General features: G+C 44.3%; 2 protein-coding genes across 9 annotated transcripts in view; one reads left to right on the top strand and one right to left on the bottom strand.

Moving 5' to 3' along the window:
- Positions 1-22,225, bottom strand: part of LOC141197243 (uncharacterized) — a 98,526-nt gene extending 76,301 nt beyond the window's left edge. Inside the window, exons 1-4 of one of the 5 annotated variants that reach the window (XM_073662642.1) lie at positions 21,931-22,197; positions 14,367-14,436; positions 1,635-1,742; positions 1,354-1,506 (exon numbers count right to left, since the gene is read on the bottom strand). In XM_073662642.1, coding sequence (XP_073518743.1) covers positions 1,354-1,506; positions 1,635-1,691 — 210 coding nt within the window. In that variant the 5' untranslated portion in view covers positions 1,692-1,742; positions 14,367-14,436; positions 21,931-22,197. Of the gene's footprint in view, positions 1-1,353; positions 1,507-1,634; positions 1,743-14,366; positions 14,437-21,930 lie in introns of those variants that run through there. The other 4 variants (XM_073662643.1, XM_073662640.1, XM_073662641.1 and 1 more) reach the window with 4 other exon arrangements.
- Positions 22,182-24,501, top strand: part of LOC141197244 (gastrula zinc finger protein XlCGF66.1-like) — a 135,314-nt gene continuing 132,994 nt past the window's right edge. For 3 of the 4 annotated variants that reach the window (XM_073662646.1, XM_073662647.1, XM_073662645.1), the window contains exon 1: positions 22,182-22,327. The gene's annotated coding sequence lies outside the window, so the exon portion shown is untranslated. The remainder of the gene's footprint in view (positions 22,328-24,501) is intronic. The other variant, XM_073662648.1, reaches the window with a different exon arrangement.

The following is a 24,501-nucleotide window of genomic DNA, read 5'->3' as shown; positions in this document are numbered from 1 at the left end:
TTTCACGAAGATCACTCACCACACTGCCGTTCAGACTAGGGTACCGGAGGCGGTGGTTGCCGTTCACATGAGGGCTCCCATCTGGCGGAGGTGGACTGACGAAGTCTTTTCTGACCAGTCTTGCCGGAACTCGTACGCCCCTCACTGCTATGACTTTGTCGATGGGAAGATTCCCGTTCCATTTGTTTGAGCTGCTTGCGCTGCTTTGATGGCTGTGGCTGCTGCTGTACTTCCTGTGGCGGTGACAGCTGCTGCCCAGGTGACTGCGGTTCCTCATTCATCATGGCGGGGATGCAGACACCGCCATCCTGATTGCTCCCCATCCTTAAAAGCAGTAGGGCTCCACCTCCTTTAGGCTCCTCCCCTTCCGGCAGCGTGCTCATCTCTCTTTTTCCTTTTTTTTTTTTTAAATTTTAGCCAGCTGGCGCGCTACCCGCAGATCCACCTGCCTCTGCGCGTGCGCAGCCCAGCGGCACCCGGCGCGCTTGCAGCGGGATGACAGCTTCCCACCCGCGCATGCGCAGACCCGGTTTCCGGCGCACTCCGTGATAGGGCGCGTCAGCACCCCGCGCGTGCGCAGCCCGGACTTCCGGCGCGCTCCGTCACAGGGTGTGACGCGACCCCCACGTGCGCAGCCCGGAAGACCTGCCGGCCGGCGCGCTCAGTTCATCCTTGCGAGGCGCAGACCCGGCCGCAGGCCCCGGCGCACGCGGGGAGGCATCCGAAAGAAACAGCACCTCCTCCCCACACGCAGACCCGGGCAGCAGCCAGACGGGCTGGGAACAGGGACCATCTGCTGCTTCCACGGCCTCCAGGCCGCACCGTCCATAATCCAGGTACGTGAGGTACCACCTGGTGAGGCTCCCATCAGGGACAGGAACCAAAAACTGATGCGGAGGAGAGGTACCGCCTTTTTATTCAGTAGGTTCCTGTCCTTGGTGGGCGGATACCCTCTCTCAGGTGGTGCTGTCATGGGAGAAGGGGAAAAAAAATGTCTGGAGCAGCAGGAATATAAGAGCAAAATATGACCACTTTTAACTTGGTGACAGGTCCTCTTTACACCATTTAAATGCTGTGAAAACACAAGCTTATGGCTTCAAAGACAATACATGTAAAAGAGTTCTAATTATTGTGCTGAAAGGGACCCAATTCCCTATTAATTTATACCTGATCATTGTTTTAAAATGTATTCTTTTCTCGCAATTATTGGCAAGGGCCAAGCTTGAATGGCTTGATTTCTGAACATCATACTTTGGCTTTATTGCCTTCATACACACACAAAGCTAAGGTCATCATACAGACACCTCCCTTGGTGTTGCTGTATAGACTCCCATCATACCCAGCAGCGCTCACCTCTCCAGTCAGCAGCTCAGTGATCTTGTTGATGAGTTCCAGGATCTCCCAATATCTTGTTCCCGTATATATCAGTGAGTGACGAAGAGGCACTGTGATAAGGACCTGGTTCCTGCTCAATCCTTCACCCTCATTCTTCACTACTATGTAATCCTGTACATATTGAGAGACCATGATACTTGTAAATCACTTTATATCACTGTACATTCCTTTCAAATTTATAGGTTTTATTTTTTAAGATAGAAGACATAACAAACAACATTATTTCCAGAACCCCTCACCTCTCCAGTCAGCAGGTAGATTATCTCTAGGGTGAGGTTTAATATTCTCTCAGCCATTTGTATTCTTTACTTGTCCATTTTTTATATATCAGGCCTATCGTCTTCAAACTGAATGAAAGCAGAATGTAGAAAAATGTGTCAAACACCCAATATAAAGGATACCATGTCATACAAATGGCAACCTGTTCAGTGATTGACAGTCTTCTATGTATGATGTGCATACAGAAACTGCTGTCAGTCACTGAGCAGGACCGCCCACTAGACTCCTATACATACAAGCATTAACGATTTAAAAGAATACAAGTTAGGCCGGCATCACACTACCGTATAACACGGCCGAGTGCTATGCGATAAAACATAGCACTCGGCCCAGTGTTATACTATGGGGCAGCTCAGATCAGCGATTATTTTCTCATACTGATTCGGCATGAGAGAACAATCGCACTGTGCTGTGATTTGCAGAAAGACTCGATTCACTCGCACCCATACAAGTCTATGGGTGCGAGTGGAACATCCGACTGCACTCGCATGTCTGCTCAGTGCAGTCCGATATACGCCGAGTCACGCCATGGAGGAGATGGAGAAATTATTTCCTCCGCCTCCTCCAGTCGTGCTGCGATCCGCTCATGCGAAAGGTTCGCAGCACAGTAGCATGACACTTGGCTCCCGCTCGCACCTTTCCTCTGATTGTTCCACTCCTGGTTTTGACTTACAAATACTGAGTTACAATACTGACCAAATACTGAACGTGTGAACGTGGCCTTAGACGAAGACTCAGGAGAATAAATAGAGCCGTCCTGCCCAGAGCTCACAGCAAGAAGAAATTCTAACCAGATAGAAATTACCAGCCAAAATTCCAGGTTCGGTGGTACCACAAGTCCCAGGAGTAAGCTAGGGTTAAGAATAATCACCCAAACATTTATTGGCATGGATGATACACCATGCATTGAAGTTAATAATCCATGATGCTTTGATGCTTTTTGCCCTTTTGAAGAGAAGTTTGGATGCATTTTAGATATTCATATCATAAAACCTGAAGTTATCCACATTTTATTGCTGTATACAATGGAGCTATTGTTATACACACTGCAATATATAAAATACCAACATTGTAGACAAAACAGTCAGCCAGTCATCGCTAGGGTACCTATTCCATAGAATTCTAAATGATGTTAGATTTGCTGTTAACAACTGCTATTCTCTATGCACTGCTGCACTTTATTTCTGTTAGACATTGGAAAATACATTTTCTTTCAGTGAGGAGCTCCTATACGCTTTGATTTTGCAGAATGTGGATTCTATGAATTTGTGAATGTGCCAATATGATTTTCATTGCAGTAAATGCCTGAGACAAAATGATCAATGTTTTCTGTCATTCATTATACCATTGTTTAGTATATATGACAAAACTTGAAAATTATGAGAAAGTGGTCATGATTAGTGTTGAGCCACCCCTGTAGCGTTCGGGTTCGGTTCGGTTCATCCAACACCGGGATGTTCGAGGAACTGTTCATCGAACACCGTTAAAACCAATGGCAGGCAAACAAAAACACATAGAAACACATAGAAAACACCTTCAAAGGTGTCCAAAAGCTGACAAACTGCTCAGAAGACACCCTCTTTAAAAAAGCCGGCCGGCAATTCAGCAGCAGCATACACCGGTACCCGACAATTTAGACAAGAAGGAATAGAGCATCACACATAGATTAGATAGATAGAAACATGTCAGTCACATATATAATAAGTACAGTGACAGTGTTGGTTACTGTACTTGTCATTTAGTGTTAAAGGATTTATTAAAAAAAAATTAGTGTTTTCATGCACCGTCTCTTTAAAAAAGCCGGCCGGCAATTCAGCATCGGTACCCGACAGGTGAGCTGAGTTCATTGGACATGACCTCGGCTCATCTTTATGCCGTCACAGCAAGACACTGAGGAGCACAAGCATGCTTGCGCTTCTCAGTCTCTGCGGCATGGCAAGCTGGATGGCAACATTCTGTTGCGATCCAGCCTGTCATGTCAATGTAGCAGAGCTGAAGCTGTCGTATGAACCATGGAAAGGTAAGGATGAGGTTGCTTTATTATTTTACTTTTATTGCAGAAGACATTGGCTTCAGCTGGAATGGGCGTGAAGGTAAGTATGGTTTAATTTAGAACAATAAAGAATTCGACTTTATTTTGGGTGTTTGTGTTTTTTTTTGTAACTTTGACTATGGGGTTAGTAATGGGGGTGTCTTATAGATGCCTCTCCATTACTAACCTGGGCTTGATGTCAGCTGGCATTATAAGCTGACATCAACCCCAGCCCTATTACCCCACTGCCACCGCTACAGGGCAGTGGGAAGAGCGAGGCTAAGTACCAGAATTGGCGCATCCTATGGATGCGCCATTTCTGGGGCGGCTGAGGGCTGCTGTTTCTAGCCTGGGAGGGGGCCAATATTCGTTGCACCCTTCCTGGGCTATTAATATCAACCCCCAGCTGTCTGCCTAGCCTTTGCTAGCTATTAAAATAGGGGGGACCCCACGTCATTTTTTTTGGGGGGTCCCCCATTTTAATAGCTAGTAAAGGCTAGGTATTCAGCTGGGGGCTGATATTAGTAGCCTGGGAAGCTCCGTAGGTATTACCCCCTTCCCAGGCTTCAAACATCTGCCCCAGCCGTCTGCTTAACCTCCGCTAGAGACTAAAATTACGGGGAACCCAACGCCAATTTTTTTTTTTAATAAATCCTTTAACACGAAATGACAAGTACAGTAAGCTGAGCGCTGCCATCCAGCTTGTCATCCTTCAGAGACACTGCAGAGCGCAGGCATTATGGGAACTTCCGATTCCGGTATTCGATATTCTAAAAGTATCGGAACTCAGTATCGGAACTCCGATACCGCGAATATCGGTCGATACCCGATATTTCAGTATCGGAATGCTCAACATTACTTACTAGACCTTAGGCCCTTTTGATGTGGTGCCATATAAGTTTGAGCTTTAGATTGTCCCCATATGGTGAGTGTGGTTTCACATAAACAGACCATTTAGTTTCATGTACATACAGTGTGGAAAGTAAGTATTTGATACACTGACTATTTTGCAAGCTTTCCCACCTACAAAGAATGGAGGTCTGTAATATTTATTGTAGGTGCACTTAAACTGTGAAAGACAGAATCTTAAAAAAAAAAAAAAAATCATATTGTATGATTTTTAAATAATTAAATTGCATTTTATTGCATGAAATAATGCATTTTCTCACCAACAAGCAAGAATTCAGGCTCTCACAGGCAAGTTAGTTTTTCTTTAAGAAGTCCTCCTACCTTGCACTCATTACTTGTATTAATTGCATCTGTTTGAACTTGTTACCTGTATAAAAGACACCTGTCCACACAATCAATCACACCCCAGCCTCTCCACCATGGCCAATACTAAAGAGCTGTTTAAGGACACCACTGATAAAACTGTAGACCTGCACAAGGATGGGATGGGCTACAGGACAATAGGAAAGCAGCTTGTGGAGAAGGTAACAACTGATGGCACAATAATCAGAAAATGGAAGAAACACAAGAAGACTGTCAACCTTCCGCAGTTTGGGGCTCTATGCAAGATCTCACCTTGTGGGGTAAGGAAGATTTTGAGAGGTCCGAAATCAGGCCAGAACTTCACGGGAGGACCTAGTCAATGACCTGAAGAAAGTTGGTACCATAGTCTCAAACATTACTGATACCAACACACTACGCCGTCATGAATTAAAATCCTGCAGTGCACACAAGGTCCCCCTGTTCATGCCAGCACATGCCCAGGCCCATTTAAAGCTTGCCAATGACAATCGGGATGATCCAGAAGAGGTATGGGACGTCATGTGGTCAGATGAGACCAAAATAGAACTTTTTGGAATCAACTCCACTTACAAGTGTTTTGAGGAAGAAAAAGGATGAGTATTTCCTCAAAAGAACAGTCCCAACTGTGAAACATTGTGGAGGAAACCATATACTTTGGGGCTGCTTTTCTACAAAGGGGACAGGACCACTGCACAATATTGAAGGGAGAATGGATGGGGTCATGCATCGCGAAATTTTGGCCATCACCCTCCGTCTCTCAGTAAGAACATTGAAGATAGGTCGATGCTGGGTCTTCCAACATGACAATGACCTGAAACACATAGCCAGGGCAACTAAGAAGTGGCTCCGTAAGAAGCATTTCAAGGTCCTGGAGTGTTCTAGCCACTCTCCAGACCTAAACCTAATAGAAAATCGTTGGAGGGAGCTGATAATATACTGACATTACATACAGCACAGTACATATATAACAGTATAAACTTACATGGTATAATACACACCATATCTATAGCTAGATAATATACTGACATTACATACAGCGCTATACATACAGTGTTCTGGAAGTGTTTGTCCACTTCCTGCTTTCTTATTCTTTTGCATGTCTGTCACACTTAAATGTTTCAGATCACAAAACAAATTTAAATATAAGACAATGATAACACAAGTAAACACAAAATCCAGTTTTTAAAAGAATGTCTTCATTATTAAGGGAAAAAAATCCAAACCTACAGAGTCTTGTGTGAAAAAGTGATTGCCCCGTCCTCCTTAAAACATAAATTAACTGTGGCTTATCACATCTTTGGGAAGCAGAGTTCAATTTCACTAGCCACACACAGGCCTGTTTACTGCCACACCTGTTATCAATTAAGAAATCACTTAATTAGGACCTGCCTGACAAAGTGAAGTAGACCAAAAGATACTCAAAAGCTAGACATCATGCTGCGATCCAAAGAAATACAGAAACAAATGAGAAAGAGTAATTGAGATCTATCAGTCTGGAAAAGGTTATACAGCCATTTCTAAAGCTTTGGGACTCCAGCGAACCACAGTGAGTCATAATCCACAAATGGCGAAAACATGGAACAGTGGTGAACCTTCTCAGGAGTGGCCAGCCTGCTTACCAAAATTACCCCAAGAGCGCAGCGACGATTCGTCCAAGAGGTCACAAAAGACCCCACAACAACATCCAAATAACTGCAGGCCTCACTTGACTCCACTATAATAAAGAGACTGGGTAAAAATGGTATGAATGCCAGAGTTCCAAGACGAAAACCAAAAAGAACAGAAAGGCTTGTCTCAGTTTTGCCAGAATACATCTTGATGATCGCCAAGACTTTTGGGGAAATACTCAGTGGACTGACGAAACAAAAGTTTAATTTTGTAGAAGGTGTATGTCCCATTACATCAGGTGTAGAAGTATCCCGAAATTTCAGAAAGGGAACATCATACGAACAGTAAAAAAATGGTGGTGGCGGTGGTGGTAGTGTGATGGTCTGAGGTTGTTTTGCTGCTTCAGAACCTGGAAGAGTTGCTGTGGTAAATGGAACCATGAATTCTGCTGTCTATCAAAAAATCCTGAATGAGAATGCCTGGTCATCTGTTCGTGACCCCAAGCTGTTGCACACTTGGGCTATGCAGCAGGACAATGATCCAAAACACACAAGCAAGTCTACCTCTGAATGGCTTAAGAAAAACAAAATTAAAGAAGTTGTCCACTACTATTAAAAATGCCCCCATCGATGATTTAAATAGTGGAAATTGCAAATACTTTGTGTGGTCTTTAGTGCCTGTGAGCGGCGCTATTGCTGACCGCTCACCAGGCAACCTGTGACCCGGCTGCAGCCAACTGCGACATGCGCTGATGCCATGACCAGTTCCAGCTGTGGCCGGGCGTAATCCAGTGACGTGCACCCCGCGATTGATGGGCTGTAGGAGAGGTTTCACCGCACGTCACAACCCAGCATCCACCGCGCGCTTCCCCAATTAATGCAGGAGAGGGAGAGCGTGGAAGCTGGGTTGTGATGCGCGGTGAAACCCCGCCCACAGCCTATCAATCAGGGGGGAGCACGTCATTGGGTCACGCCCGGAACTTGACGTGACATCAGCGGATATTGGAGCCGGCTGCAGCCGGATCACATGATGCCTGTGGAGCGGTCAGCAATAGCGCCGCTCACAGTCAATAAAGACCATACAAGGTATTTACAAAATGCCTATTTTCCACAATTTAAATCGATTGGAGCATTGTTAATAGTAGTGGACAACCTCTTTAAGCCTTTGGAATGGCCTAGTCAAAGTCCTGATCTAAATGTGATTGAGGTGCTGTGGCATGACCTTAAAAAGGCGGTTCATGCTCAAACTCTCCAATGTGGCTGAATTACAACAATTTTGCAAAGATGAGTTGGCCTAAATTCCTCCAGAACGTTGTAAAAGACTCACTGCCAGTTATCGCAAACACTTGATTGCAGTTGTTGCTGCTAAGGATGGCCCAACCAGTTATTAGGTTAAGAGGGCAATGATTTTTTTACTACCTCATCCCCAATCCTGGTATGCATGGCCACTTCATCCCCAATCCTGGTATGCATGCCCCCCAGTCCTGGTATACATGGCCCCCGTCAATGCACACATGAAAAAAAAAGAAGTACTTACTTACCGGTAACGGGATTTCTCGGGAACCCATGACGGCACCACGGAGAGAGGGGATCCGCCCTTCAAGGACAGGAAACCTACAGATAAAAAGGGCGGCACCACTCTCCCTCATCAGTTGTTTACAGAGCACAGAGAGGACCCCCAGGTTAGTAACACAAATTTTAACATTTTTAAAAGGAGCTTGCCAGACACACCCTGTGACTAAACACAGGTAATAAATAAATGTGCACACCCATGTGTGAAGGGAGGGAATGTACGGGTGCCGTCATGGGTTCCGAGAAATCCAGTTACCGGTAAGTAACTACGTCTTTCTCTTTCCCCATGATGGCACCACAGAGAGATTTGCAGAGAAGTGTCGTTTAGGGAGGGACCACCGCTTCCAGAACCCTTCTGCCAAAGGTAAGGTCCGAAGAAGAGGTTAGATCCAGCCAGTAGTGCTTAAAGAATGTAGAAGGGGAAGACCAGGTTGCAGCTCTACATATCTGCTCGATTGAAGCCCCAGCTTTCTCTGCCCAGGAGGCTGCCACTGCCCTAGTCGAGTGAGCTTTTAAATCCTCTGGGGCGGTCTCCCCGCTTGAGGAGTATGCCAGGGAGATGGCGTCCCTTATCCCCCTTGCCAGAGTGCTCTTGGAAGCTTTCCATCCCTTCTGAGGTCCCTGGAAGCACACAAAGAGATCTGTCCTTCCTACACTCCCGTGTGGCCTCTAAGTACTGGATAATGCACCTTCTGGCATCTAAGGTGTGTAGGACTTCTTCCCCCTTGTTTTTTGGGTTTGAGCAAAAGGAAGGGAGGATGACCTACTGCGACCTAAGGAAGAGTGATCCTACCTTAGGAAGGTATGCTGGGTCAGTCCTAAGTGTCACCCTGTCCTCAAGAATTTGTGTAAAGGGGGGGCCCTGCTGATAGGGTTAGCGACATACAAGCCTTATGTGCCGATGTGAGGGCTACTAGAAGAGACGTCTTAAGAGATAGAATTAAGAGATGCATTCGTTAGAGGTTCAAAGGGATGTTTGGTCAGGGCTGAAAGAACTAAATTTAAGTCCCAAGGAGGAGTATTCCGGGAGGGGATGGGCCTGGACCTGTGAGATGCCTTGATGAATCTGGAGATCCACCTATTCCTGGCCAGGTTGCAGTTATATAGGGCTCCCAGTGCCGCAACCTGAACCTTTAGAGTGCTTGTGGCCAACCCCCGCTCCAAACCCTTTTGTAGGAACTCTAAGATGGCAGTAATGAGGGCCTCCCCTAATACTTTCGAACCCGTGAATGAGAGGAATTTTTTCCACGTTTTACCGTAGAGTCTGGTGGTTACGGGTTTCCTACTCTGCAGTAGGGTGCAGATTAAATTGGGGGAAAACCCTCCATCTCTAAAGAGCGCCCTCTCAAAATCCAGGCTGTCAGGTGCAGGTTTGCTACCTGAGGGTGAAGGACCGATCCCCGAGAGAGGAGATCTGGAATTTCCGTAAGGACCCAGGGGTCAGAGGTGGACAATATCCTCAGCCAGGAAAACCAAGGCCTCATTGGCCAGAAGGGGGCAATCAGAATTATGTTTGCCTTGTCTTCCCTGACTTTCCTCAGAACCGCCGGAATAAGAGGAGGAAAGGCATAAGCTAGCTGGTGGTTCCATGGAATTGAGAAGGCATCTAATGCCGCTGGGTTCGCCCTGTCTCAGCTGGGTCATGCTCAGGAAGTCTTCCGTGATATTTTCTTCCCTTTTTACGTGGAGTGCAGATAGGGACTCTAGATTGTTCTCTGCTACCTGGAGGATGGATTTTGACACTTGTAGAAGAGAATGAGACCGGGCCCCCCCCCTGGCGATTTAAGTATGCCACCACTACCTTGTTGTCTGAAAAAACTGTTACATGGTGTCCCCGTAGAGTGTTTTAAGAGGGCAAATTTTACTGCCAGAAGTTCCCTCATGTTGGAAGATACCCCTTCCGAATCCTATGACCAGATTCCCTGAGCCATCTGGTGGTTTAGATGAGCCCCCCACCCCCTGGGGCTTGCATCTGTTGTTAGGACCTGTGACACTGATATTGTCCATGGAACGCCTCTGGCTAAATTGTCCCCCTCTGTCCACCATGTTAGGGAAAGCAAGGTTTTTGATGATAGTTAGCCGACCTTCAAAGTGCCCTTTTAGTGACCTTTCCGCCTCCAAGATTTCCCATTGCAAGTCCCTGGTGTGCAACTGAGCCCAGCAGACCCCCGGGATGCAGGCAGTCATGGAACCTAGAAGGGACATTGCTCCCCGCAGTGTCATATAGGGATGGTTCTTTACATGGGATACTCGGGCCATTATACTCTGGATTTTCCCTGCCGGGAGACGGCATTCCTGATTCCTCGAATCTAATAGAATACCTAAATACTCTTGCACTTGATCCGGCTCCAACCTGGACTTTTTTAGATTCAAAAGCCAGCCTAAATTAGTCAAGGAACCCATGACTCTTGCAATGGTTGAACGAGTTGCCTATTATTAGCAGATCATCCAGGTACGGGATTATTAGGATTTTTGCTCCCTCAGATGGGCCATTACCTCTGCCACTATTTTTGTGAAGACCCTTGGGGCTATCGCTAACCCGAAGGGAAGAGCCGTATATTGGTAGTGTTTGATTATGCCTTTCAGCGGTATCGCTACTCTCAAGAATTTCTGGTAGTCTCTGTGTATGGCGACGTGATAATAGGCGTCCTTCAGATCCAGGACAGCCATAAAACAGTCTGGGAACAACAATTTCACTGACGTTTTTATTGATTCCATCTTGAACGATTGTACCTTTAGAAATTTATTAATTTTTTTTAGGTTCACGATAGTCCTGAACGTCCCGTCTGTTTTTTTCCCTGAGGAACAGAGGGGAGTACAATCCTTCGCCTTCCTCCTGAGCGGGGACTTCCTGAAGGACTGCTTTCCCTATTAAAAGAATTTTCAAAAATTGCAATCCATACAATGTAACGTTTCGGTCGTCAAACTATGACCTTCATCAGACACTAATGTATAGAGAGAAAACAGAATAAAAAAAGTATTAATATTTTAGCATACTCATAAATATAAATCAAATATTATAATTTTTACAGAAAAAGACATAAAGACATAAGATAAATTAATAAATAAATTCCATCATAGTGGCATACTGTAATGCATATAACAAATAATCCGACAGAAATGAAAAAGTCTCAAAAAAGAGAGCAACAAAAGAAATTTGGAGCGGCTAATGGCCAGAAAATAGGACAAAAAATGACATGAGTAAAAAAGGAAGAGCCAAAGAGTACATCTGAAAAAGGGGAAAGGTAAGAAAGAGATTGTAATGAGCATGATAAAGTGAAAGTAAAAAATAAGTACCTAGGACTAAGGGAAATAGTACAAACAAAAGGAATATACAAAAAAGTGAATACAAAAAAGCAAGATACATATAAAACAATAGTGAAGTGACCATACGAGAATGGTTCCAAAAAGGGAAAATTGAGTATGTCTACGACCAGTTTCTCTTACGATGCATCAGAGGTGGCTAATATAGTCGCGAAGGTCACCACTAGCAGCGATTTTCTTCAAGTATCAGCAAGTGAATTTAGGTCACGGGACCTTGGGAAGGAATCTCGATATCTTACGGGTCTTGAACTACATAGCGTAACAATTGCAGAGTATATCAAAACCCAACGCATCCCTAGGGGTTTACGGGTTTCCTTACGTCCCACTCTTTTCCAGGAGAATACTGAATTGTCAACGATTTGAACAAGTTCTCAATAAATGTTCATTGGACTTGATGACTCTAACTTAAGAACATCTACATAAAGAGATATCGTCCACCAAAGAGAAAGTTCTAAACATTGAAACTCAACTAAGTGACAGTCTAACCAAAGAAGAATTTGAAAACTTGAAATCACGTACCAAAGAGAATATTGATTTCTTCCGTCTAGAAACAGAAAAAAGGAAACGTCAAAAGTTTATCAGAGACACTCAGGATTATTTACAGAACAGAGTATACAGATGGCAAGGCTCCTCTCAATCCTACAGATCAAATTACAGACCCCGCAGATTCTCAGGGGGTTCTTCAGCCACCAGTTCGGACAACGAACGACAAGACACCTATCGATCATCTTTTTTAGGACAGGCCAGAAGATTTCACCCAAGAAGAGGACGAGGAGGGGGGGGGGCCCAATGCCACAGACAACACGTCATACGATGAACACGAGATCACAGGTAGTAACACCAACTTAGTGATCAATATTTCGTCTAAAACATTGGATAATACCCAAATACGTCTGTTACAAAAAGGTTTATCCTTTTGTCCTACTTATAGGTTTAACAATTTCCAACTGGATCTTGATCTACAAAAGTTTTATAGAAATCTTAGACTTAAGACATTTTTTCATAATCAGACATTACAGTATAGACACACCATGGGTACCACCTCAATTCCCATTAGTATATCTGATCTGGGTCTTAGACTGAAAAGTACTTTTACTCCTCCAAAGAATAGCCCACCAGTTGAAACATTCATTTCACTAGTTGAAAAAGAGGTTGCAATTTTCAACAGACAAATTAAAATGGGTGATCTACATTTTCAACCTAACTTAGATTCATCTGAACGTCTAGCATTACAGACACTAAAGGCCGACAAAACCATTACAATTAAACCTGCAGATAAGGGGGGTGCAACGGTCATCATGGACCGTTCTATGTATCTAGAAGAGATTTATTCACAATTGAATAATCAGAATATTTGTCTACCCCTACCCAACAATCCAACACTAAGTATTCAAGATAAAATTCACAAACTTCTCACAGAAGCAACAGAGTCACAGATCATTGATAAAAAAAACAGAGATTTTCTAACTAAAATAGATCCTATCATTCCGGTTTTTTATATTTTGCCCAAAGTTCACAAAAGACTAGACAAACCACCTGGTAGACCTATAGTGGCATCGACTGACTCTGTTCTATCACCTTTATCCATTTTGCTTGAGAAGGTCTTAACACCCTTAGTGAAAAAGACATCATCATTTATTCTTGATACTGGGGCATTCATTAATACCATAAGACATCTAGACCGATTACCTGAACGAACTATACTAGTAACCTTTGATGTAAACAGCCTATATACTTCCATACAACATTCCAAGGGCATTGCAGCAACCAGAATATTACTTGAGCAATCTGAAAAGGATCCACGGACTATTAAGTTCCTGTTGGACCTACTCGAGTTAGTTTTGACGGAAAATTTTTTTCTATTTGAAGATTCATACTATTTACAAATTCAAGGGACCGCGATGGGCTCACACGTCACACCCCCTTATGCTAATTGTTTCATGTCGAACTTCGAAGACAGGTATGTCTATACCAATGACCTCTATCGGACCCACTGCCTATTTTGGCGCAGGTACATAGACGATATATTTGGTCTATGGAATGGCACCATTGAGACACTGACATTGTTTCACACACAATTGAATGACATATGGCCAGAACTCACCTTCACTATTACATATGATCAACAAGAAATTAATTTCTTAGACACTATGATTAAACGGAACACAGAGGGGGATTTATTTATTGATCTTTATGTAAAACAAACGGATAGGAACAATTTACTTTTATATCAGAGCTGTCATCTTAGGGCGGTGAAAAGATCTATCCCCATATCACAATTCCAAAGGGTGAAAAAAATCGTCTCAGATTCGGAAGTCTGTACAAAACGTTTAGGTGAGATGGAAATCAAATTTAAACAGAGGGGTTATCCTCAAAATCTCCTCAACCAATGCCATAACTCTGATGATCCATCACCTAATAGAGATATACTGAACAGAATTCCCTTTGTCCACACCTTTCATCCGTTTATCTATAGGCTGCATCAAAAGATCCGCAAACACTGGCCCATGTTACAAAGAAGCTATCCTGATATTCCAGAGTTTAAGAACCTATTCTTACCTTGTTTTAGGAGACCTACTAATCTTAGGAATAAACTAGTTAGAGCCGATGAGGGAACAGCCCTTAAGAAACCCAAACAAACTTTTAGACACAAAAGAAAGGTACTTTTCCGTGCCTACAGTGTGCACAATGCACAAACGTTCTAAAAGCTGATAAAATTTCACATCCTAATACAGGAGCTGATATTCCCATTCGTGATTTCTTTACCTGCGACTCAAAATTTGTAGTCTATGCGATAAAATGCCCTTGCGGCAAGGTATACGTTGGTGAAACTACTCAATCTATTAAAGATCGTATATCTCACCACAAGTCGGATATCCGTTGTAGTAGACTTAATTTACCAATACCTTTTCATTTTCATACATCTGGTCACACAATAGCACAGTTGAGATTCCTTCTTTTAGAACAGGTACCTCCCTATAGAAGAGGAGGAAACAGAATTAGACAGCTAAAAATCAGGGAGGCGTTTTGGATACATTATTTACAGAGCCTTGAACCTAATGGACTTAATAGAGATTATCATGTCACGAGCTTTCTGTGAAATATCTAATTACATCATTTTTTTCTATTTTAGCAACGATTTTGAACTCGTCCCAACTAAGGGTATGGACATACAGAGAGCCATTATAGATCCATTCCCCTTTTTCTTTTACCCCCCTTTTTTTCACCCTTCTTTTTGGATTTTTTGCTTCCTTTTTTTATTTTATTTCATTTTATTAAACTAACTTACTTTTTTCTTTCTTCTTATTTACAGTTCACCTTTTTGGAGTTCTCATTTTTCAGTCTGCACCTTTTTTCAGGCTATATCAGTCATCTTTCTTCATCTTGTGTTCCACCACTGCGATTCACCTATGTTACTTCCTGGTGTCTGCGTTCCAATGTGTGTTCCACCGTTGTCACTTCCTGGAGATTCCTGCCTGCGTTCCACCAGTGCGTTCCAGTGACGCACTTCCGCCTTTCTTCTAGCGGACACAGCTTTCTCTTCATTACACTTCCGTTTTTCTCCTATATATTCCTCGGACATACCGCCATGGATAGCGCACCTATCTGCGCATTTCTGACCGTTACACTGGGCGCTTTTTTCTTTGTATATCCCCATACACCAGCAATCCGGTAAGTTTGTTGCTCACATTCTGTATACTCAATTTTCCCTTTTTGGAACCATTCTCGTATGGTCACTTCACTATTGTTTTATATGTATCTTGCTTTTTTGTATATTCCTTTTGTTTGTACTATTTCCCTTAGTCCTAGATACTTATTTTTTACTTTCACTTTATCATGCTCATTACAATCTCTTTCTTACCTTTCCCCTTTTTCAGATGTACTCTTTGGCTCTTCCTTTTTTACTCGTGTCATTTTTTGTCCTATTTTCCGGCCATTAGCCGCTCCAAATTTCTTTTGTTGCTCTCTTTTTTGAGACTTGTTCATTTCTGTCGGATTATTTGTTATATGCATTACAGTATGCCACTATGATGGAATTTATTTATTAATTTATCTTATGTCTTTATGTCTTTTTCTGTAAAAATTATAATATTTGATTTATATTTATGAGTATGCTAAAATATTAATACTTTTTTTATTGTTCTGTTTTCTATCTATACATTAGTGTCTGATGAAGGTCGTAGTTTGACGACCGAAACGTTACATTGTATGGATTGCAATTTTTGAAAATTACTCTAAGAACAGTGAATATTTCATTAAAGAATTTATTTCATATCACTATATGAGTGCCGGATTATATTCTTATATTGAGTTAGGAGAGGTATCCTTTCCGAGCACCATTTTTATCCGGAGTGACGTGTATCTGAATTTATGCTTTCCCTATTAGGCCTAGAACCTTCTGTTCTAGAGCTAGTTGTTCTACCCCTGAAGACCTCACGGGGGTTATGACGAAATTTGGACGGGGAATGGAGTGGAACTGGAATCTTAGTCCTGATTTTATCAGGTCTAAAATCCAAAAACTGTTTGATATTTTCTCCCAGGCTGGGAGGAAATGGAGAAGCCCCCCCCCCCACCTGGGGCTGCCTCTCATTGGGCGGGTTTCCTGTTATCACTGGGGGGCCTGTTAAACTTAAACTCTTTGGCCTTTGTCTCCTATCCTCCCACCTGTCCTGGTCTTTGGGGGGTTTCCTGCGCATAAATTTCCTGCTCCAAAAAGACTTCCTGAATGAAGTACCGGAGAGGACCAGGAAGCGTTTCTGGTTATCCCCGGCTTTGTCAAGGATATCATCCAGGGTAGATCCGAATAGGAACTCCCCCTCACAAGGAATGGAGCACAGCCTAGCTTTTGTTTGGAGGTCGCCCGGCCAGCATTTGAGCCAGGGGGCCCGCCTAGCTGCGTTAGAAAAACTCGCAGCCCTGGCTGCCAGCCAGATGCAATCGGCTGAAGAGTCAGCCAGAAAAGCTGCTGCGCCCTTCATTACTGGGATGGAGCCTATTATGTTATCCCTTGACGTTTTGTTTTTCAGTTGTGCTTCTAGCTGATCTAGCCAGATCATTAAAGATCTGGCTGTGCATGTGGCTGCAACTGCGGGTTTTAACCACCCTCCTGCCGCCTCCCAAGCTCCTTTCAGGAAGGAGTCTGCTTTTTTGTCCATTGGGTCTTTCAGCACCCCCATGTCTATGAATGGCAGGGAAAATTTCTTAGAGGCTTTGGCTATTGCTACGTCTAACTTTGGCGCCTTCCTCCAGAAGGAGCATACTGGGTCTTCGAAGGGGTATTTTCTTTTAGGTGATGACAACCCTTTCCTTTCTGTTTTTTTCCATTCCCTCTTAATCAGGGAGTGTACCTTATCATTAAGAGGGAAAGATCTCCTTTTCTTTTGTTCCAGGCCACTAATCATTATATCCTGGACTGATTTTTTAGGGCGAGGATCTACGAACCCCATAGTGGACCTAACTGCTTTAATCAAACTATCTGTACCCTATATAGGGAAACAGCTACGACCCCCATCTCCGGAAGATGACGAAGATGATGATAAGCAGGATGAATCGGAGACTACCCCCTCCCCGTCTGAACTACTAGATTCTGATTCAGGGGATAGGTGTCTGTTTTTTTTTGTTTCTTCCCCCCCTTCTGCATGGACTTAAAGGTATCCTCAACCTGAGACTTAATCAGGGATCTGAGCTCTGAAGCAAATTTAGGGGTCTTCTCACAGATTGTCTGTTCAATGCACGAGTTGCACACTCTTTTTTGCCACGTGGTGGGCAGATCCTCTGCGCAAAGCGCGCAGGTCCTGTGCTTGGACTTGCCCGTACTCTTCCTTCCCTGAGAGAGAAGAAAAGAGAGGGGGGCCCCAAGTTACAAGTGAGCTTTCACGAAGATCACTTACCGACCCGTTGTAAGAGGGAATACCAGATTTGAAGAAGAACCCTTTGCAGTAGCTGGGTCTTTCTTCGAGGTTGACGCCACGCTGGAGGCCTTGCCGCGTTGTGAAGACCTGCCAGACAGCCCGCTTCCACAGTCACCTTGGCTGTGTTGGCGTGAAGGGTCCTTTTGTACGCTTCCCGTGTTTCTGAGGTGATGGTTAGTAGCTGGACTGCCAGAGTGTGCCAGGAAGCACTTCCCCTGTGCTTCCCTGACAATTTAACCTCTATAGGGGTCCGCCCCCCCCCCCTTCTGGCCTGTCCACCGCTGTGTCATGAGGTGCGCCACCCCAGGCTTGACCACAGCTGTGCACCTCCAGCATGGGGGACGCACCCCCCTCCTCCCCCCCGTGCAAGCCATCCCTCGGTTTCCCGCGCGCGCGTTCAAACGAGCCACTCCCAGAGGACCCCGCAGCACGCAGCGATTCCTGTGAGCGCGTGCCCAGTCCGCGTCATAGGGGAGCGCCCAGCGAGCGCGCGCGCCCAGCGCTCCCCCGGAAGTCCAGGCAAGCATCCAACCTGGACCCCGGAGCTCAGGCATACTCACTAACCTGAGCCCCGGAAGCCCCGCCATACTTACCGACCTGGGCCCCGACACCACTTGGAGACCACGGCGGTCCAGTGTTTCCCTGCACTGCGTCTCCCTGCCACCCTAAAGGCCCACTGGTGGCGCTACAGGACACCGCACCAGCCGAGGCAGTAAACCCCCGCTGCCTGAACCGGTCTGGCCGGGCCTGGTAAGTCCATCTTTCTTCTATCTTCTTTTCATTTCCTTTCTTTCTTTTTCCTTCTATCTGTAGGTCCCCGTCAAGGACAGGAAACTAACTGATGCGGGAGAGAGGTGCCGCCCTTTTTATCTGTAGGTTTCCTGTCCTTGAAGGGCAGATCCCCTCTCTCTGTGGTGCCATCATGGGGAAAGAGAAATAAACACTTCTACTTATCTTCCTTCTCTCTGCTCCAGCGCTGCGTCCTGTCCTGTCAGCAGCTGATCTCAGCATCTGAGCAGCGCATGACATCACTGCCATGTGCCCTCAGATGTCGAGGTGATCAGCGGCCATAGTCCCAGCGTAGAGAGGAGTGAATATGTATTTTCTTTACTAGCGTGCACTGTCAGCAATCCTCTGTGCCAGCTACTAAAAAGATTGAATATTTACTCTTCTGCACGCCCATGGGAGTAGAAAAGAGTGAATATTCATACTCTCTAATAGCGAGTACAGAAGATCGCCGAGTTGCAGTAGGAAGCCGGCGGCTGTGACTGACACTGCGCGCGCTATTAAAGAAAATGAATATTCACTCTTCTCCACTTCCATGGACGTGGAGAAGAGTGAATATTCATTTCCCTTTAGTAGTGGGCACACGTGATAGCTACAGCAGCCGGCTACTGCCTGTGTACCGCTCCTCTGCTGCCTCAAGTCACCACCAGAATGTATATACTCGAGTATAAGCAGAGGGGGGCTTTTTCAACAAAAGAAATGTGCAGAATGTATACACAATATAGACTTACATGGTATAATACAAATTATATCTACAGTGATGAGAAAAAGTGTTTGCCCCCTTCCTCATTAATTATTCTTTCGCATGTTTATCACACTTAAATGTTTCAGGCTATGTGCACACAAAGCGATTTTAATGCGTTTTTGCAGCTTTTTTTTACTGCGAAAAAGCTGTGCAAAATGCATTAAAACCACTTGTAATAGCTCTGCCATGTACTGCAATGCAAATCTGCATGTGCTGTGCACATTATGCGGAAACTTCCGCTGCGAGTTTGCATTGTGGTAAAAATCGCAGCAAAACCATTTCTACTGTGATTTTGCTGCGAAATCGCCGCCAATGACTTGCATTGGACCGCATAAGATCCGCATGACTACATGTGGTCATGCGGATCTTATGAGATAAATGAGCGGATGGTAACTGGGTCTGGAGAACAGGAGACTCATACATTCTGCTGCCTCCAATAATATGTACCTGACAGGAGCCCATAGATTCTGCTGGCTCCAATAATATATACCTGACAGGAGCCCACACATTCTGCTGCCTCCAATAATATATACCTGACAGGAGCCCATACATTCTGCTGCCTCCAATAATATATACCTGACAGGAGCCCATAGATTCTGCTGCCTCCAATAATATATACCTGACAGGAGCCCATAGATTCTGCTGCCTCCAATAATATATACCTGACAGGAGCCCATAGATTCTGCTGGCTCCAATAATATATACCTGACAGGAGCCCATAGATTCTGCTGGCTCCAATAATATATACCTGACAGGAGCCCATAGATTCTGCTGGCTCCAATAATATATACCTGACAGGAGCCCATAGATTCTGCTGGCTCCAATAATATATACCTGACAGGAGCCCATACATTCTGCTGGCTCCAATAATATATACCTGACAGGAGCCCATACATTCTGCTGGCTCCAATAATATATACCTGACAGGAGCCCACACATTCTGCTGCCTCCAATAATATATACCTGACAGGAGCCCACACATTCTGCTGCCTCCAATAATATATACCTGACAGGAGCCCACACATTCTGCTGCCTCCAATAATATATACCTGACAGGAGCCCATAGATTCTGCTGCCTCCAATAATATATACCTGACAGGAGCCCATAGATTCTGCTGCCTCCAATAATATATACCTGACAGGAGCCCATAGATTCTGCTGCCTCCAATAATATATACCTGACAGGAGCCCATACATTCTGCTGCCTCCAATAATATATACCTGACAGGAGCCCATACATTCTGCTGGCTCCAATAATATATACCTGACAGGAGCCCATACATTCTGCTGGCTCCAATAATATATACCTGACAGGAGCCCATACATTCTGCTGGCTCCAATAATATATACCTGACAGGAGCCCATACATTCTGCTGGCTCCAATAATATATACCTGACAGGAGCCCATACATTCTGCTGGCTCCAATAATATATACCTGACAGGAGCCCATACATTCTGCTGGCTCCAATAATATATACCTGACAGGAGCCCATACATTCTGCTGGCTCCAATAATATATACCTGACAGGAGCCCATACATTCTGCTGGCTCCAATAATATATACCTGACAGGAGCCCATACATTGTGCTGGCTCCAATAATAAATACCTGACAGGAGCCCATACATTGTGCTGGCTCCAATAATAAATACCTGACAGGAGCCCATACATTGTGCTGGCTCCAATAATAAATACCTGACAGGAGCCCATACATTGTGCTGCCTCCAATAATATATACCTTACAGGAGCCCATACATTGTGCTGCCTCCAATAATATATACCTGACAGGAGCCCATACATTGTGCTGCCTCCAATAATATATACCTGACAGGAGCCCATACATTGTGCTGCCTCCAATAATATATACCTGACAGGAGCCCATACATTCTGCTGCCTCCAATAATATATACCTGACAGGAGCTCATACATTCTGCTGCCTCCAATAATATATACCTAACAGGAGTCCATACATTCTCCTGCCTCCAATAAAATATACGTGACAGGAGCCCATAGATTCTGCTGCCTCCAATAATATATACCCGACAGGAGCCCATAGATTCTGCTGCCTCCAATAATATATACCCGACAGAAGCCCATACATTCTCCTGCCTCCAATAACATATACCCAACAGGAGCCCATACATTCTGCTGCCTCCAATAACATATACCCAACAGGAGCCCATACATTCTGCTGCCTCCAATAATATATACCTGACAGGAGCCCATACATTCTGCTGCCTCCAATAATATATACCTGACAGGAGCCCATACATTCTGCTGCCTCCAATAATATATACCTGACAGGAGCCCATACATTCTGCTGCCTCCAATAATATATACCTGACAGGAGCCCATAGATTCTGCTGCCTCCAATAATATATACCTGACAGGAGCCCATACATTTTGCTGCCTCCAATAATATATACCTGACAGGAGCCCATACATTCTGCTTCCTCCAATAATATATACCTGACAGGAGCCCATACATTCTGCTGGCTCCAATAATATATACCTGACAGGAGCCCATACATTCTGCTACCTCCAATAATATATACCTGACAGGAGCCCATACATTCTCCTGCCTCCAATAATATATACCTGACAGGAGCCCATACATTCTCCTGCCTCCAATAATATATACCTGACAGGAGCCCATACGTTCTGCTGGCTCCAATAATATATACCTGACAGGAGCCCATACATTCTGCTGGCTCCAATAATATATACCTGACAGGAGCCCACACATTCTGCTGCCTCCAATAATATATACCTGACAGGAGCCCATACATTCTGCTGCCTCCAATAATATATACCTGACAGGAGCCCATACGTTCTGCTGCCTCCAATAATATATACCTGACAGGAGCCCATACATTCTCCTGCCTCCAATAATATATACCTGACAGGAGCCCATAGATTCTCCTGCCTCCAATAATATATACCTGACAGGAGCCCATAGATTCTCCTGCCTCCAATAATATATACCTGACAGGAGCCCATAGATTCTGCTGCCTCCAATAATATATACCTGACAGGAGTCCATAGAATCTGTTGCCTCTAATGTTATATACTGGAAGGAGCCCATAGATTCTAGTGTCTTCACTAGTCAGCCAGCTAGAATGTATGGGCTGTAGTCAGGACCTGGAAGCAGCCCATGCAGTCTAGGCGCAACCCGCAGCAGACCCACAGCACCGACCTCCTCCTGCAGCTTCCCGGGCAGCTGTGTCTTTCTCTGCATGAGACTGGTCTGGTGCTTAAGTAGAACACGCCCATAATGCCCGTTAGGACACGCCCCCGGAAAGACGTCATACCTGGACGCCCATACATTCTCCCGTTTACCCTACTAGCACCTGTACATGAGTGGTCACATGTCTCTGACGTCATTGAAGGTCCTGTAGCCACTAGGATGCACAGTCTTCAGATAAGTAAGTGGCCATCGTACGTGGGACTTGTGTTGCTATTCTGCACTGGGCTCATTGTGCGCTTATCTTTGCCGCGCACAGTGTCTATAATGTATGCAGGGATCTATAGTGTGTACTGCGAACCTTCTGCCTTGTGTCATGTACGGTATACAACAGACTTTCCCAATTGTGGGAATATACACGTGTAGTGTCTGTAGATGGTGATATCTGTAGTGCCTAGTGTATATGTATGATACAAGCGTGCATATAACACTTGTACTTTTTATACGCCATTGTAACCTTACATGTAACTTGCATCATGGCAGCATGGTGGCTCAGTGGTTAGCACTGCAGCGCTGGGGGTCCTGGGTTCAAATCCAACCAAGGACAACATCTGCAAGGAGTTTGGATGTTCTCCCCGTGTTTGCGTGGGTTTCCTTCAGGTTCTCGGGTTTCCTCCCACACTCCAAAGACATACTGAGAGGGAATCTAGATTGTGAGCTCCAATGGGGACAGTAATGACAATGTCTGTAAAGTGCTGTGGAATTAATAGCTTTATATAAGTGAGTAAAATAAATAAATTACATACAGTATACATATCACATAGCTTTTTGAGATTTTATATATATATATATGTCCTTCTCACTAAATTAGAATATCATCAAAAAGTAAATTTATTTCAGTTCTTCAATACAAAAAGTAAAACACATATTATATAGAGTCATTACAAACAGTGATCTATTTCAAGTATTTATTTCTGTTAATGTTGATGATTATGGCTTACTGCCAATGACAACGCAAAAGTCATTATCTCAGTAAATTACAATAATTAACAAAAACACCTGCAAAAGCTCCCTAAGTGTTTAGAAAGGTTCAGTTTCAGTAGGCACCACCATCATGGGGAAGACCGCTGACTTGACAGATGTCCAGAAGGCAGTCATTGAGACACTCCACAAGGAGGATAAGCCACAAAAGGTCATTGCTAAAGAAGCAGGCTGTTCTTAGAGTGCTGTATCCAAGCATATTAATGGGAAGTTGAGTAAAAGGAAAAAATGTGGTAGGAAAAGGTGCACAAGCAACCGGGATAACTGCAGCCTTGGAAGGATTGTTAAGAAAAAGCCATTCAAAAATTTGAGGGAGATTGACAAGGAGTGGACTGCTGCTGGAGTCATTGCTTCAAGAGCCACCACACACAGACGTATCCAGGACATGGGCTACAAGTGTCACATTCCTTGTGTCAAGTCACTCATGACCAATAGACAACGCCTGAAGCGTCTTACCTGGACCAAGGAGAAAAAGACCTGGACTGTTGCTCCGTGGTCCAAGGTGTTGTTTTCAGATGAAAGTAAATTTTGCATTTCATTTGGAAATCAAGGTCCCAGAGTCTGGTGGAAGAGTGGAGAGGCCACAATCCAAGCTGCTGGAGATCTAGTGTGAAGTTTCCACAATCAGTCATGGTTTGGGGAGCCATGTCATCTGCTGGTGTAGGTCCACTGTATTTTATCAAGACCAAAAGTCAGAGAAGCTGTCTACCAGGAAATTTTAGAGCACTTCATGCTTCCCTCTGCCGACAAGCTTTTTGGAGATGGAAATTTTATTTAAAAACAACAGTATCACTGTGTTTGATTGGCCAGCAAACTCACCTGACCTTAACCCCATAGAGAATCTATGGGGTATTGTCAAGAGGAAGATGGGACACCAGACCCAACAACGCAGACGAACTGAAGGCTGCTATCAAAGCAACCTGGGCTTCCATAACACCTCAGCAGTGCCACAGGCTGATCGCCTTCATGCCACGCCGCATTGATGCAGTTATTGATGCAAAAGGAGCCCCGACCAAGTATTGAGTGCATTTACTGAACAGACATTTCAGTAGGCCAACATTTCAGATTTTATAACACCAGCTTGAAAAATATTTTTAAAGTATTCTAATTTACTGAGATAATGACTTTTGTGTTTACATTGGCTATAAACCATAATCATCAACATTACTAGAAATAAACACTTGAAATAGATCACTCTGTTTGTAATGACTCTATATAATGAGTTTCACTTTTTGTATTGAAGAACTGAAAAAAATTAACTCTTTGATATTCTAATTTAGTGAAAAGTACCTGTGTATATAAAAAATGTTTTAGATTGTTATTAGTGATGAGCGAGCATACTCGCCCAAGCATTTCACTGTTCGAGATGCTCAG

Source organism: Phyllobates terribilis, unplaced genomic scaffold (assembly GCF_046119375.1).
Source record: "Phyllobates terribilis strain yellow unplaced genomic scaffold, ASM4611937v1 Scaffold_80__1_contigs__length_6766528, whole genome shotgun sequence".
NCBI classification, from domain to species: Eukaryota; Metazoa; Chordata; class Amphibia; order Anura; family Dendrobatidae; genus Phyllobates; species Phyllobates terribilis.
This window is presented reverse-complemented; position numbering and strand designations above follow the sequence as displayed.